Raw genomic sequence first — 12,265 nt, 5'->3', positions numbered from 1 at the left:
AAAATAAGGCCTGTAACACTATTGCATCAATACAGAAACACCTATTTTACTTGATTTCTCTGATTATGGAGATTAGTGTAGTTCTGTCAAAACTTAGGTTTTTAATGTCTTTACAGCTTCAGTTACTGATATCTTGCTGTTTAGATGATTTAGAACCTTGTCAAAAGCCTTAAGGACTTTATTAGAAGCAGAGGTGGTGTTAGTCTCAAATTTTACTTTTTAACATTTATATAACTTATCAAATATAGTCACTAAAAGTTATCACCATGTGATATTTTTAAAGAAATAATATAGTGCAATGGTTCTCAACCTTTTTTGCTCTATGCACCCCTTTCACTATTGCTAGACAATCATCCCCCCCTTCGTTTCTAAAATTCAAAAAGTATGTGTACAATTATTTAAATTTCGATTATTTTTTAAGTGTTTCATAAATTAAACAGGAAAAAACATAGAAAATGTCGATAGATTCCAAAACTTTTATAGAAGTAATTTTTTACATTCATAAACTAAATCCAAATATTTAACAGGTTAAAAAAATTGCTGACCTCATTCCTTTCTGGTTGAGAATCCCTGGTATAACAAATATAAAATATGTATAGCAACATTTAATATTTTGTAACATCTTGTAGGAAGATCTAAAGATATTGGGTATTAACTTCCACATGACAGTTTGTTGCCATCTAGGGAAGCATAAGATATTCCTTTTTTTTTTTTTTTTTAATTTAATCTGCCTGTTATTGATTAATAGACTAAGCAATTTAAAATTACTAAATGCTGTTCTTTATTTCTTTTATTAGTTATTGTGAAATTAAACTAGTTGGATTCATTAAAAGCATTATATATATATTTCTTTTTTATAATAACTATTTTCAACAGCTGCTCACACCAGCGACTAGTTATTTGAAAACTGAAACAGATAACAAAAGTGAGGTTTGAGAATAATAGCCTTTTTGGGCTCAAAAAATGTGTGGTAGCACTTATCATTGCATTGGATATTCTGAAGATATGCTTTCTAAAAATTTTGTGATTTTATTGTGGAATTTTATGCAGCATTAAGTGTGAAGAAAGTGAAGTTTAATAATAAAATTAAATGATAAAAAAAGGTGCCAGCAGGGATGAGTCCAAGAACAGATAGATCAACTGTAAGCTCAACAAAGCATATGAAAGGGGGGGTGCAATGTTTAAATCTAATTTTTTTCAGATTTTCTTTTTTATTTTTTTTTTTTAATTCTTCCTAGTTCTTCATTCCTTTAAGAGAGAAGCAATCAGTCCCTGAATTTGTATCCTTATAGTATGATATCAACTTGATAATGTATGACATGTAACTTCAGAAATTTAGTAATAACAAAGCTATCAGAATTAGGGAAAAAAACCTTTATTGATATGATGGTAGTAGCAAAACTATACACTTTTCAATGAACATTAAGTATCACTTGTAAATGCACCGGAAGTTGTTCTTAAGCTCACGTGATAACCATTGTTTCTTAACTTGTCATTTAAAATTAATTCTTAAATAAAAAGACAAGCATTTTATTAGAAAAGTTAAGAAAGATGGTTTCAAATCCAAGGTTTTTGTAAAACACCCCAGTTAGCTGCCTTTAATTAGAAGAAGTTATTAAAAAAAAGTATTAGGGGTGCTACAAAGCCTTTGAGGCAGTGTGAGCCATGAGTCTAAGATTAGACTGTTACAAAAAAATAGCTGCCTGAGTATTAAAAAACAACCTTAAGACATTTTGACATTGTTATAAAACGACTGAAAAATATACAAATGCAGAAGCATGTTATCAATGCATTAATTATAAATAAAAGAAGTGAGACATTTGTTGAAATGTTGGTCTTTCATGGCATCAAATGTGGTTTGAAAGTAAAAAGCATTAACCCTATGGTTAGAATTTCAATTATCTAGACTTCCAGTTTCACACTATATATTCATCATTTTAGGCCAAACAGAATTTCAAAATAACAATTTATTAAACCATTAAGTGCAAAGATTTAATGCCATATAATAATCATATATTTTGAAAGTTAATATCTTAACTTTCAGAACTATAATTAAATAGAAATAAATTATTGCATTATAAAAATGCCTTTTGATATTAATATAGGAAAAAATACAAGATACAAGATTACCTTTTATTATTGATCATTAATTAAAATAAAGCATGTTTCGTACTATTTTACAATACTACATATTTTTTAAATTTGGTTTTTAATCTTTGAAATAAACAAACAACAGTATAAATAAATATCCAGCATTTGTAACACAGTAAATTCTTATTTGACCTACAGAAAAATACAATCCAGATGGATTATGGTTTTAGTCAGTCTAGATATTTGAAGTTCCACTGTATTTGTAATTTTAAAATTAATTCCTAATTTATTAACTATACGTACTAAAAATTGTATTTTAAAAATCTTTAAAATGACACACTTAAAAACTTAAAAAATCACTAAAAAGCATAAATGCTCAATAAATAAATGCTTATACAATTGCAAAGTTTACTATACTTTCCTAAAAATTAATATTGGCACAATTTTATTAGCGTGCCGAGTAAAAATTTTGAAAAATAATAAAAATATATAGATTACTTTGCAGATGTATAAAAAATTGTTTTTAAGTGTGTTTTGGTGCCATTTGTACTTTAAAACTACATTTGAAGACAATTCAAAACACGGTTCCCAAGCACCAAAACCTGGCTACGTTAAATTCCCTGTTCCACAAAAATATACAAAGCCCATTAACAGCAGCAATAGCTCATTTTCCATACCATGTAGGTTTCACAAATAAGAACTCGGTGCTCGTTGAAAGAAGAACACAAACTTCTTGCCGTTTTCCAATCTGTGTGAGACAGGTGAACAGTTTTGGCACATGAACACTATACCAGCTAGTCGAGGTAAATCTTGCTCGTAGGAGTATTTCGAAACCCACAGGGAAAGCGAGCTATTTCTGTTAGTGCACTGCATCCTGTTTTCATATGGGTGATTGTATAACAAGCATAACCACAAACACAAGAAAACATCGAGAGGAACTCATGATGCACGCAGATTAAACAGAACGAAGTTTTAAATTAAAACATTAAAAAAATAAAATTTTGACAACTCGCTCATAAATTTTGATCTTTGCGACAAGATATTCTGAAAACTTCGGACACAATCACCCAATTAATTTGTCTCACAAGTCTGTCCATTTATTTCCAACGAGGATGCAAAAAATCTCACTGAGTTACTTTTCAAAAAGTTGTGTGTGCGCGTGCTTTCTTTTAAAGGCTGTTGTGAGAGGAAGGATAATAGTCTGGCGATGGCTCAGCCACCGGTTCTGGTGTCGTATACAATGGGTTAGGAAAATCTGGTGGATGTGGAAGAGGGCCCGCTGCCTTTGGCCGCCTCCTGTATGCCATCAGCCAGCAAGAGATGGCCACTGCAACAGCAACCAAGGCAAGTAAAGTTGTTATAATCAGTGAAATAATGAGTCCCAGTTTAGGCAGACAGACATTGTCAATCTCCTCAATAGATGGTCCTGAAAATGTAAATCAGTGATTCAGTATTTTGAGATTTTCATTTAGGAAGCATACAAGGTAAACATGTATTAAGTTGCTACAAGTATCATTTGTGAATTTTTGTGCTTTTAATGTTTCTTAACTACAGTCATATCTCTCTCATTATTCAAAAAATAATTTTAAAAAATTTAAAGCATTAAAATTTATGTCTGACTTAAAAAAAAAAAAAAAAAATGCTGGGATCATGATGTTAAGAAAGCAAGGAATTATGCACAAGGTAATTGAAAAAGAATGTCAGGTATATGCAAGTATGAAAGTTTAAAACTGTTAAACATACTGAAATTAATTTTGAGTTAACAAGAATCAGTGTAATAGTCATAAATTTGCAGGACTAATTTTGAGGGCTTAAATATGCTCATAAAAATCTTTCAGTTCTAGCTAGTGATCCCAATTCCAATTTGTCTTTATCCGCAGCTTTTAAAAAAATTATTTCTTGTTTTCATTTTATTGTCAATAGATGGCAACAGTAGCTTGGCTTCCTTCCTGTCATTGTTAACACCTCAGCACAGGCTTCTCTTTCATCATTTTTTTCCCTTCTGCAGCTGAAAAAGAACATCAGAACTAGTTCTACAAATTTAGGACTATTATGCTGATTCTTGTTGCCTCTTCAACCCTAACAATACTGAAATTATTCAAGTATTGAAATGAGTAAAAGGTTTCTTAACACTTGGATTCAGACAAAAGATGTTCCAGTCCTGCTTAAGCTCTAATTTTACCAATTCCAGAGAACAGTTTCACAGTTATTTCTTTTAAGGAAAAAATCATGAACTCTACATGTGATCAAAAGATTTGTATGACCTTTCGAGTACATATGCTATTTTTCACACTTTACATAGATAATCATGACTGAATGTCTAATGTATACCAATGATAGCTGTCCTTCCATGTCAGCACACTGCATGCAAAGATTGTTTCTGATTGCAGTATACGGAGCATCAGCTGAAGGGTTAGCTTTGCATTTTAAAATAAAAAAATTAAAAGAGATTTTAACTTGCAGTCAGCAGCTAAATTTATAACAACCATCACTCAACCAATCTTTGGAAACCTGAAAAGATATTTTCTTCATATGCAGCAAAAGTTCTTTTGGAAATTTTCTACCACAGGAAGCCAGTCTTGTGCATGTTAAATTTATTTTAGTTGCTACAACCACTTTCCTCTATCTTGGGAAAAGATTGCACAAGTTTGTTACAAATGCCAGGGTTTCGTTGCTTTTGATTCTATTTGTACCAAACTTGGTGACAATGTATTTTGAAAATAAATGCTGAGCGCAAAATTAGCAAGAGAAAACTTGTTGGTGTGATGAATATCATTTGCTTACAGCAGGTCAAATCAGTGCAAAAAATAACTGTTGGCAACATAGGTTCTCATAATACATTATTTATTAGTTATTCCTCTGTTTGAATAAAAAATTTAAGAATGGAAGAATAACCTCTATGGTTAACTCTCACATTCCAGTTGCATACTTCAATGGGTGTAAGTGAACACAACTTGTATTACAAATATATGACTGACAGATAGTGCACGTATTTGGGAAGAGATAATTGCTTAATCTCGCAACTGTGGAAGGTATGATGCAATCCACAAAAAAAAAAAAAACAATCACAGGGACACTGTATAACAAGGACAAAGATCCATTTTAACATAGTGCTGTTAAGAAAGCCATCATGAACTTGGTAGCATGGCCAACAATCTTAGTAAATATGTGACAAGAAATCGCCCCCCCCCCCCCATCTTTAGGAAGTTGTTTCCATATCTGTTGAAAGTTACCCATATTATCAGGGAAAACCACCTTCAGTAAAGAATTCAGCAGCCATTATGTCAGATTCCATAATTGAAGGAATTCCATATGAGCAAAATATTAGTTTTGAGGTCTACTGTGCAACAGCACATGGAGCCTGATTAAGTAAGAAAAAAATGTTGATACACATTTTGTCATTTGAATTATTCTAATATATTTAAAAGTTTCTGAATGGAATATTTTTCTAATTGCTACATTCTTTCTTAGTGACTCTGTTATCTGATATTTTATTAATGATTTAAATAGAATTTCAAAACAAAAGTATATAGTAATCAAAATTTTCACTAATTGTAATGGTAAATGCACTCTTTAATGAAAGCAAAATTATTTACCTTCAGTTGGAAGAGCCACTTGATTCTCTTTCTTCTCAAATGTAAGAATGGCATTAGACTGCACCATGATTTCCTCACGAAGCGCACCTTCTTGGAACCCTTCCAGTGCCAAACTGTTGCGCTCTGGTGCTTGACGTTTCTTTCTTCCAAATGCATCTACTCCATCACAGTTGACCTACAATATCAACAAGAATGAACAGAGCTATACAATAGCTAAAACATTATATTTTTTGTATATGAGATATTCAGTAAGAATTGGGATCATACTAGTCAAAATACTTGTCGAATTTGTTTTCATGTAGAAATATATTTAAAATTACTTTATCAGCATTTAGGGGGGCTCACCTTTCTGGTGCCTGCTATATATGAGGGTAGTCCCAAAGTTTAAGTCTTCTGTTTTTTTTCGAATACAAAGAAGTGTTTTCTTTTTAGCCACTGTGGTAATTTTAGTATGTCCAAGTCATACCAGCTTGCCACGATGTCACTGAGGAAGCATTAAACCTCATCTTTACCTCCTCATCATTGTTGAAGCACGTTTTGGCCAAATGTTCTTTGAGCGTAGGAAATAGTTGGTAAACACTGGGTGCCAAGTCCACATTATAGGGTGATTGGTTGTTCATCCAAACTGTTGCAGGAGAGTGTTTGATGGACAACATGAAAGGAGAGCATTGTCTTGTCGAATGCTAACATTCTTGCTCAACATTCCTCTTTGTCAGTTCTGAATTGCCCATCTGAAGTTTTTTACAGTATCTCATAATACCTGCTGGTATTTATTGTGGTCCCAGAAGCCATGAAGTGAACCAACAATAGCCCACTTTCAATCCCAAAAAACTTGTCATGATTTTACTGGATAGACTGTTTTCGTTTTTAAATTTTGCACGTTGGGTGAATAGGAATGTTGCCCCTCATATCATTGAAGTTTGGTTTCAGGCGTCAAGGTAAACAGCCATGTTTCATCACCCATAGCAATCGAATCCAAAGGGTTTTCCTTTTCATGTTCAGGGAAGAATCAACTCTCGAATGCTCGGAGAGGACCACAAATGGCAATTGCTGTTCTTCTCTGAGCATTCTTGCGATCAATCCTAAGCATACCTTCCGATACTGCAATTTTTCCATAAAAATCCCATGAATATTGCTTCAGCAACCAAAAGGCAGAGATCATCCAGAGTGATCCACCCATCTTCACCCATGGTTTACTCAACTTTCTTACGGTCTCCCACTTCATTCTTCATTGCGAATTTCAGCATAACCAGCTGCTTACTCCCTACACCATTTTTGCGAATGTTTTTGTCATCCATGCATGACTCAGCATAACATTTCTATCAATTGGTGATAAATTCCAATTTGTATAATGCCTTTTGCATTCAAAAAATGAATAACTGCATGAACTTGATGATAGTGACAGATGGGAGCATTATTGCAAAAGGCTGCCTAGCCAAGACTGAACGTTCCAGTCAGATGCACTCAGGCTTGTTTGGGTGTAGGGGAAAAAACAAACAAACAAGCACAACAGTGTTTTCAACAGTCACACGAGCAATTTCTCTGCATTCCCAGCACTTTGGAGACTTTACTTTTGGAATTACCCTTATAATTATTATATATAAAATATGATAAAATTATGCATCTTCTCAATAGGGCTATAGTAAATTTGAATATAATATTAGTAATAAGCTTACAAAATGACATCACATATTACTGCACTATAACATCATTAGTATTCATATTGGCCATAGAGGATGGCAGCGATTAAGAAAATGTAACAGCTTCACTCGCTAATCAGCTTTAGCTATTTAATATTAGTGGTATTTCTTTGATTAGTGTAAATTCGACCTAGTCAGTGAATAAACATTATAGTGAATTTTACAGATATTATTTCTTTGAAGCAAAATACTCACAGGAGGACAAGAACCAAAGCAAACTCTAATGTTGCACTGGAATCTCAAATTGTTACTAGTAGGGAACTTAAAGGCATTGAATCTTGCAACTAATATCTTCTTGTCTGGATCCAGTTGCCAATTTCCAAAAATGCTCGGATCCGTTGCACAACCATTTGAATCCGTCACTTCATATTGGATCTCTTCATTGTCTTCTATAGTTTTTGCTACACAACTTCGTGCAAATCCTCCATAGATAACTAAAATTTAGAATAAATATAGATATATAAATAAAAGGAAAAATAAAATATTATCACATCTGTAACAGACAGAGGAGATCAACAATATTATAAAAAAAGAGCATTTGAAGTATTTTTCAACTTTTCCCCCTTATCAAAACACAGGAGTAATAAATGAATTTAAATGCATGTTTAGGAAAACTAATTCAAATGCACAAAAAGACCAATAAAAAGCAAAATCATAATACTCATGTCAAAAAAATAGTCTTACATCTTACAAAGTTATTAAACTATGATAAAACTTGAGTAATCTATTACATAAATATTTAACCTATTTTTTAAGAAACATAAAACTAAGACCGTTACATAACAGTTTAACCTCTGGCAGTAATGCCTGAAGATTTTTGGCTATTGCTTCTTTATATTTCTTTATTCTGGTACAAGTTTGTGCTCATTTTGAGATCACAGATCAATGTGTCGCACATATTCTCAGTTACAGAAATATCAGGAGAATTAATAATGCAGTGGAAGCTTATGGCCCCACACAAATATTTCTTGAAAATGTTCCCATAAAAGGTTGGCTTATCATACTGAAAATGCTCTCCTGATAGTACAGATTAAAGCAAGATCAGTACCTGTACATTCCCAAAGGTCGATTAGGTATTGCTGTGCCTTGCTAATTGTTAAGCTCTGTCCCAATTCTGATGGAAAACACCCCAAGGGACAGTCTGAGGGTCTCCCACTGCTCTTCTTTCTTTACCACAACTACACAAAATGATTTTCATTTCGCCATGTATTTTGAGTAGGCCCTTGCTGCATAGGTACCTTACAAATATCCATGCCATCTTCGGGATGTCAGCCCAGGACTTTCAGTACTGCAGTTGGTGTCACTAATCACTGTCCCATCTGTGGCAATAACAACAGTATAAAAGTCTTCATCTATCAGTAAAATGTTTGGTTGTTAAACTGCTATGAAGAATCACCAAAGATGTTCATGTATTCAAAGGTAATGGCTCTACAAATGGTAACCCTATATATGATGGGTGGAAGGCACGTAACATGATAGACATAGAGTGAGTGAAATTGCTTAGGCTGCCTATATATGACTTGTTTGGCTTTGTGACCAAGGAAAAAAAAAGATTATATTGCCTCAGTCCAAGTTTTGGAGCTGCAATTAGCAGAGTGAGTACAGCTGGTAATACTCAGCAATTAGTAGTAGATGCCTTAAGGAATGCTGACGGCAGAGTTCCCATTTTGCCAACCTTCTTCCTTATAGTGTTTTGTAACACTAAACATTCAGGAAATTAAGACACAATAACACGCCGAATAAATACTAATTCAGAAGTCAAACAACAAAAATCAGCGTTGTATTTACAAAATTTTCACAGGACTAGTTTCGATGGTTTTACCGAACCACCATCCTCAGCTGCAAAACCGCAAATGAACAAGATAGGAAATAATGATAGGACACGTTTGTAGGTATAACGCTGATTTTTGTTGTTTGACTTCTGAATTAGTATTCAGGAAATGTTGACTGATTCTAAATGGCAAGTAGCAAAATTCTCAGTGTACTAATAACAACTGTCGCTATACATCATCTTTCCAAGAAGCTAAGCCTGATGCTTGCTCCACAATATTTATAGACATTTTGTTGGAAGCATAGGTAATAACATCATCTGATTGTGACATCAAGATGTCATCTCTTCATCAGAATGAAGAACTTCCATTTATGCAACAAAACAAAAATCTTAGTATTTTTCATATATTTCATTCATTTGCACCAAAAATTTACTTTTAGTATTTGGTAACAGTTTCATAATAAAAAACATTTATGCTTGTTAAAGAGGCATTTTTTAAGATAATTACATATCATCGGACCTACAACTGATTTGTAAAACAAAAATTTTAAAAACTGTAATCAGAGTTAGCAATTTTATCTGAAGACTGGAATTAGTAGATTATGATTTGTTTTAAAGGTGAGATAAGAACTTATCTCATCTTTAAACGTGAGATAAGAACTTAAATCCTATAAAAAATACATTCCAAATGACAGCCAATTTTATGTGAGTAATATGCCACATAGATTACTGATTTATATGGGGATTTTAGCAAATCTCACAATAAATGTGTGATCTTGAATAATAATTTTTGGTTTCGAAAAATCTACATAATTTTCCAAATTTTGAAATAATAATTGATCAACTTACAGTCAGGCTGCACATCCACTCTTAGCAGTAAATCATCTCCAATTTCAGCACTGGTCACTTCTCGGCCATCAGTATTTGAAATGGTCATGATGCAAGTTGGTGGAGGACCAGTGTTGGCAATGGTACCCGAAGTTGTGATCATGCTGTAACATAATAAATACATATAATTTTTATAACAAAATAGTAAGTTGGTTTAGATATTTTAAAGCACAGTATAAGAATACATTGAACTGTCATAAAGACTTTTTTTTTTTTTTTTTACCTGACATTGAATCCTAAAGTGATGGTCTTTTCACCTGTGTTGTACACACATTTGATGTGATAGGCCTTGGCACGATATGTCATTAATTTGGGATGTTTCTGTATAACTAAAATGAAGGATGCATCTCCCTGAAATATCAAATAGGTGATTAAAGATACGTGTATCAAAAATAATTCCCAAACATGCTTTTAAAATAATGTGCCAGACAAAGATCATTTGCAAGAATCTGAATAATACACAGGATATAGGATAGCAAACTTTTAAATAAATCCTTATGTGATTTTCTTGAAATTAGCATTAATTTTAAAACTGCATTCTTCGATGATACATTTAATGGACTAGTACATTCATTAAATGAACTAAGGCATTTGCTATATGGTGCATTGAAAACTTGAATACACTAGAAACTTAAATTTATCCAAGTTGCATAATTTCTTTTGCTACACTTGCTTCTTTCTTCTTACAGAAAATAACTGCTCATAATCTAAACATAAATAAGCACTCAAATCTAAACACAGAGTTGCAAAATCTGTCAACCTATGAAATGATCAAGCAGCCAGTCACAGAATATCATTTTCAAAATGTGATGGTGCCTCACCACTGTAGACTTGTAAATGAAGTAAGATTAACTGCATGATGCTGGCAGAGAGACAAACTGGTGTACGTGATGTTATGCAAATGGCTTGTTCAGAGCTGAATCCTTGCAATCATTGTTTTCTCTGGGACAAGAATGTTAGAACTAGAAGCATCAATATCCAAAGTGCTGAATGATATTTCACAAACATTTTTTGCAACAACAGCTGTATCGATTCATTTAAGAAGATGCACTGATAATGCTGGAGCTTATCCAAGTTGGAAACATACATGAAACAAAACTATGAAATATATAATTAATTACTCTTATTTCAATAAAATCTGCTTACAGTTAAATTATAAATCAATTAAAAAGTGACTTATTAGAAACTCTATATATGAATGAAATTGCTCAAACACTGGCGAGTTAAAAATTTTGTTCCATGTAATCAAGTACTAAATGCTACTTACATTAATATGAATCAGACCACACGTGTTGAAGAGAACTTTGAAATTTATGATATCTCTTTCCCTGTTGTTAACAACACGTCTGCATTCGTGATCTTGACTGTGTCCTTTTACATACAAGACACCATCAAAAGGCTCCAATTCAACATCCACTTGGATGCCATCTGCCAAGCACACAACTGGGGGAAAAAATGATTAAAATCATGACCTATTTAATTTAAAGTGAATACATATTTAATATTTAATGTAATTTAATTACACTATATATACATATTCTAAATTACATGAAATACTAAAAATATAATTTTCCAAAGTTTTACAAAAGTATAATAGAAAAAGTTGAGTATTCACAAAAATGTTTAGAACTAAAGCAAAATGAAGGCCTAAAAACCAGTCTTTTCATATAATATGCACAATGTTTCAAAAATGTAGTGACAAACTTTTAGGAAGGCAGGGCACATCATAAGGATTGATAACTGCATAGCAACCCATGATCGGAAACGTCGGGTAGGTGGTAGCAGAGGTAGATCAGAAAGGACACAAAAGAGAGATTAATTTGAAACGTTTACTTGACATCATGAGTATAAATGTCATGTAAGATAAATACAGCTCTAGTGTTACAACAGGATGCTCGAAGTTTGCACCATCAGACATCAACACTGATGTAACATTGATTGCCAGACACGATTGAACACGCTCAGAATTTCTTCAGCAGCACAGACCAGTCTTGCAGAAGATCCATTTTACATTTCACAGTCATAATAGAGGATAGCTTTGAAGGCTCCCCACAGAAAGAAATCAAGGCTCAATAAATCGGGTGAGTGTGGAGACCAGGAAACTGATCCACCATGCCCAAGCCATCAATGCAGGAATGACCTGTTCAAATTCCTACGAATAGACAATCCAAAATGAGCAGCCGCCCCATCATGTTGGAACCACATGTTGTGCCTCACAT

At 33.0% G+C, this 12,265-nt stretch overlaps 1 protein-coding gene across 1 annotated transcript in view; it reads right to left on the bottom strand.

Annotated features, from left to right (window-relative positions):
• Positions 1 to 1,359: 1,359 nt before the first annotated feature.
• The window catches only part of LOC118193205 (uncharacterized), a 343,543-nt gene continuing 332,637 nt past the window's right edge, over positions 1,360 to 12,265 (bottom strand). The window contains exons 146-151 of the mRNA XM_085818627.1: positions 11,314 to 11,489; positions 10,270 to 10,397; positions 10,008 to 10,150; positions 7,583 to 7,821; positions 5,688 to 5,862; positions 1,360 to 3,517 (exon numbers count right to left, since the gene is read on the bottom strand). Of these exons, the coding sequence (XP_085674753.1) occupies positions 3,261 to 3,517; positions 5,688 to 5,862; positions 7,583 to 7,821; positions 10,008 to 10,150; positions 10,270 to 10,397; positions 11,314 to 11,489 (1,118 nt within the window). The 3' untranslated portion in view covers positions 1,360 to 3,260. The remainder of the gene's footprint in view (positions 3,518 to 5,687; positions 5,863 to 7,582; positions 7,822 to 10,007; positions 10,151 to 10,269; positions 10,398 to 11,313; positions 11,490 to 12,265) is intronic.

Source organism: Stegodyphus dumicola, chromosome 1 (genome assembly GCF_044657685.1).
Source record: "Stegodyphus dumicola isolate Sdum_Otavi_A_Nest chromosome 1, ASM4465768v1".
In the NCBI taxonomy this organism is placed as follows: domain Eukaryota; kingdom Metazoa; phylum Arthropoda; class Arachnida; order Araneae; family Eresidae; genus Stegodyphus; species Stegodyphus dumicola.
This window is presented reverse-complemented; position numbering and strand designations above follow the sequence as displayed.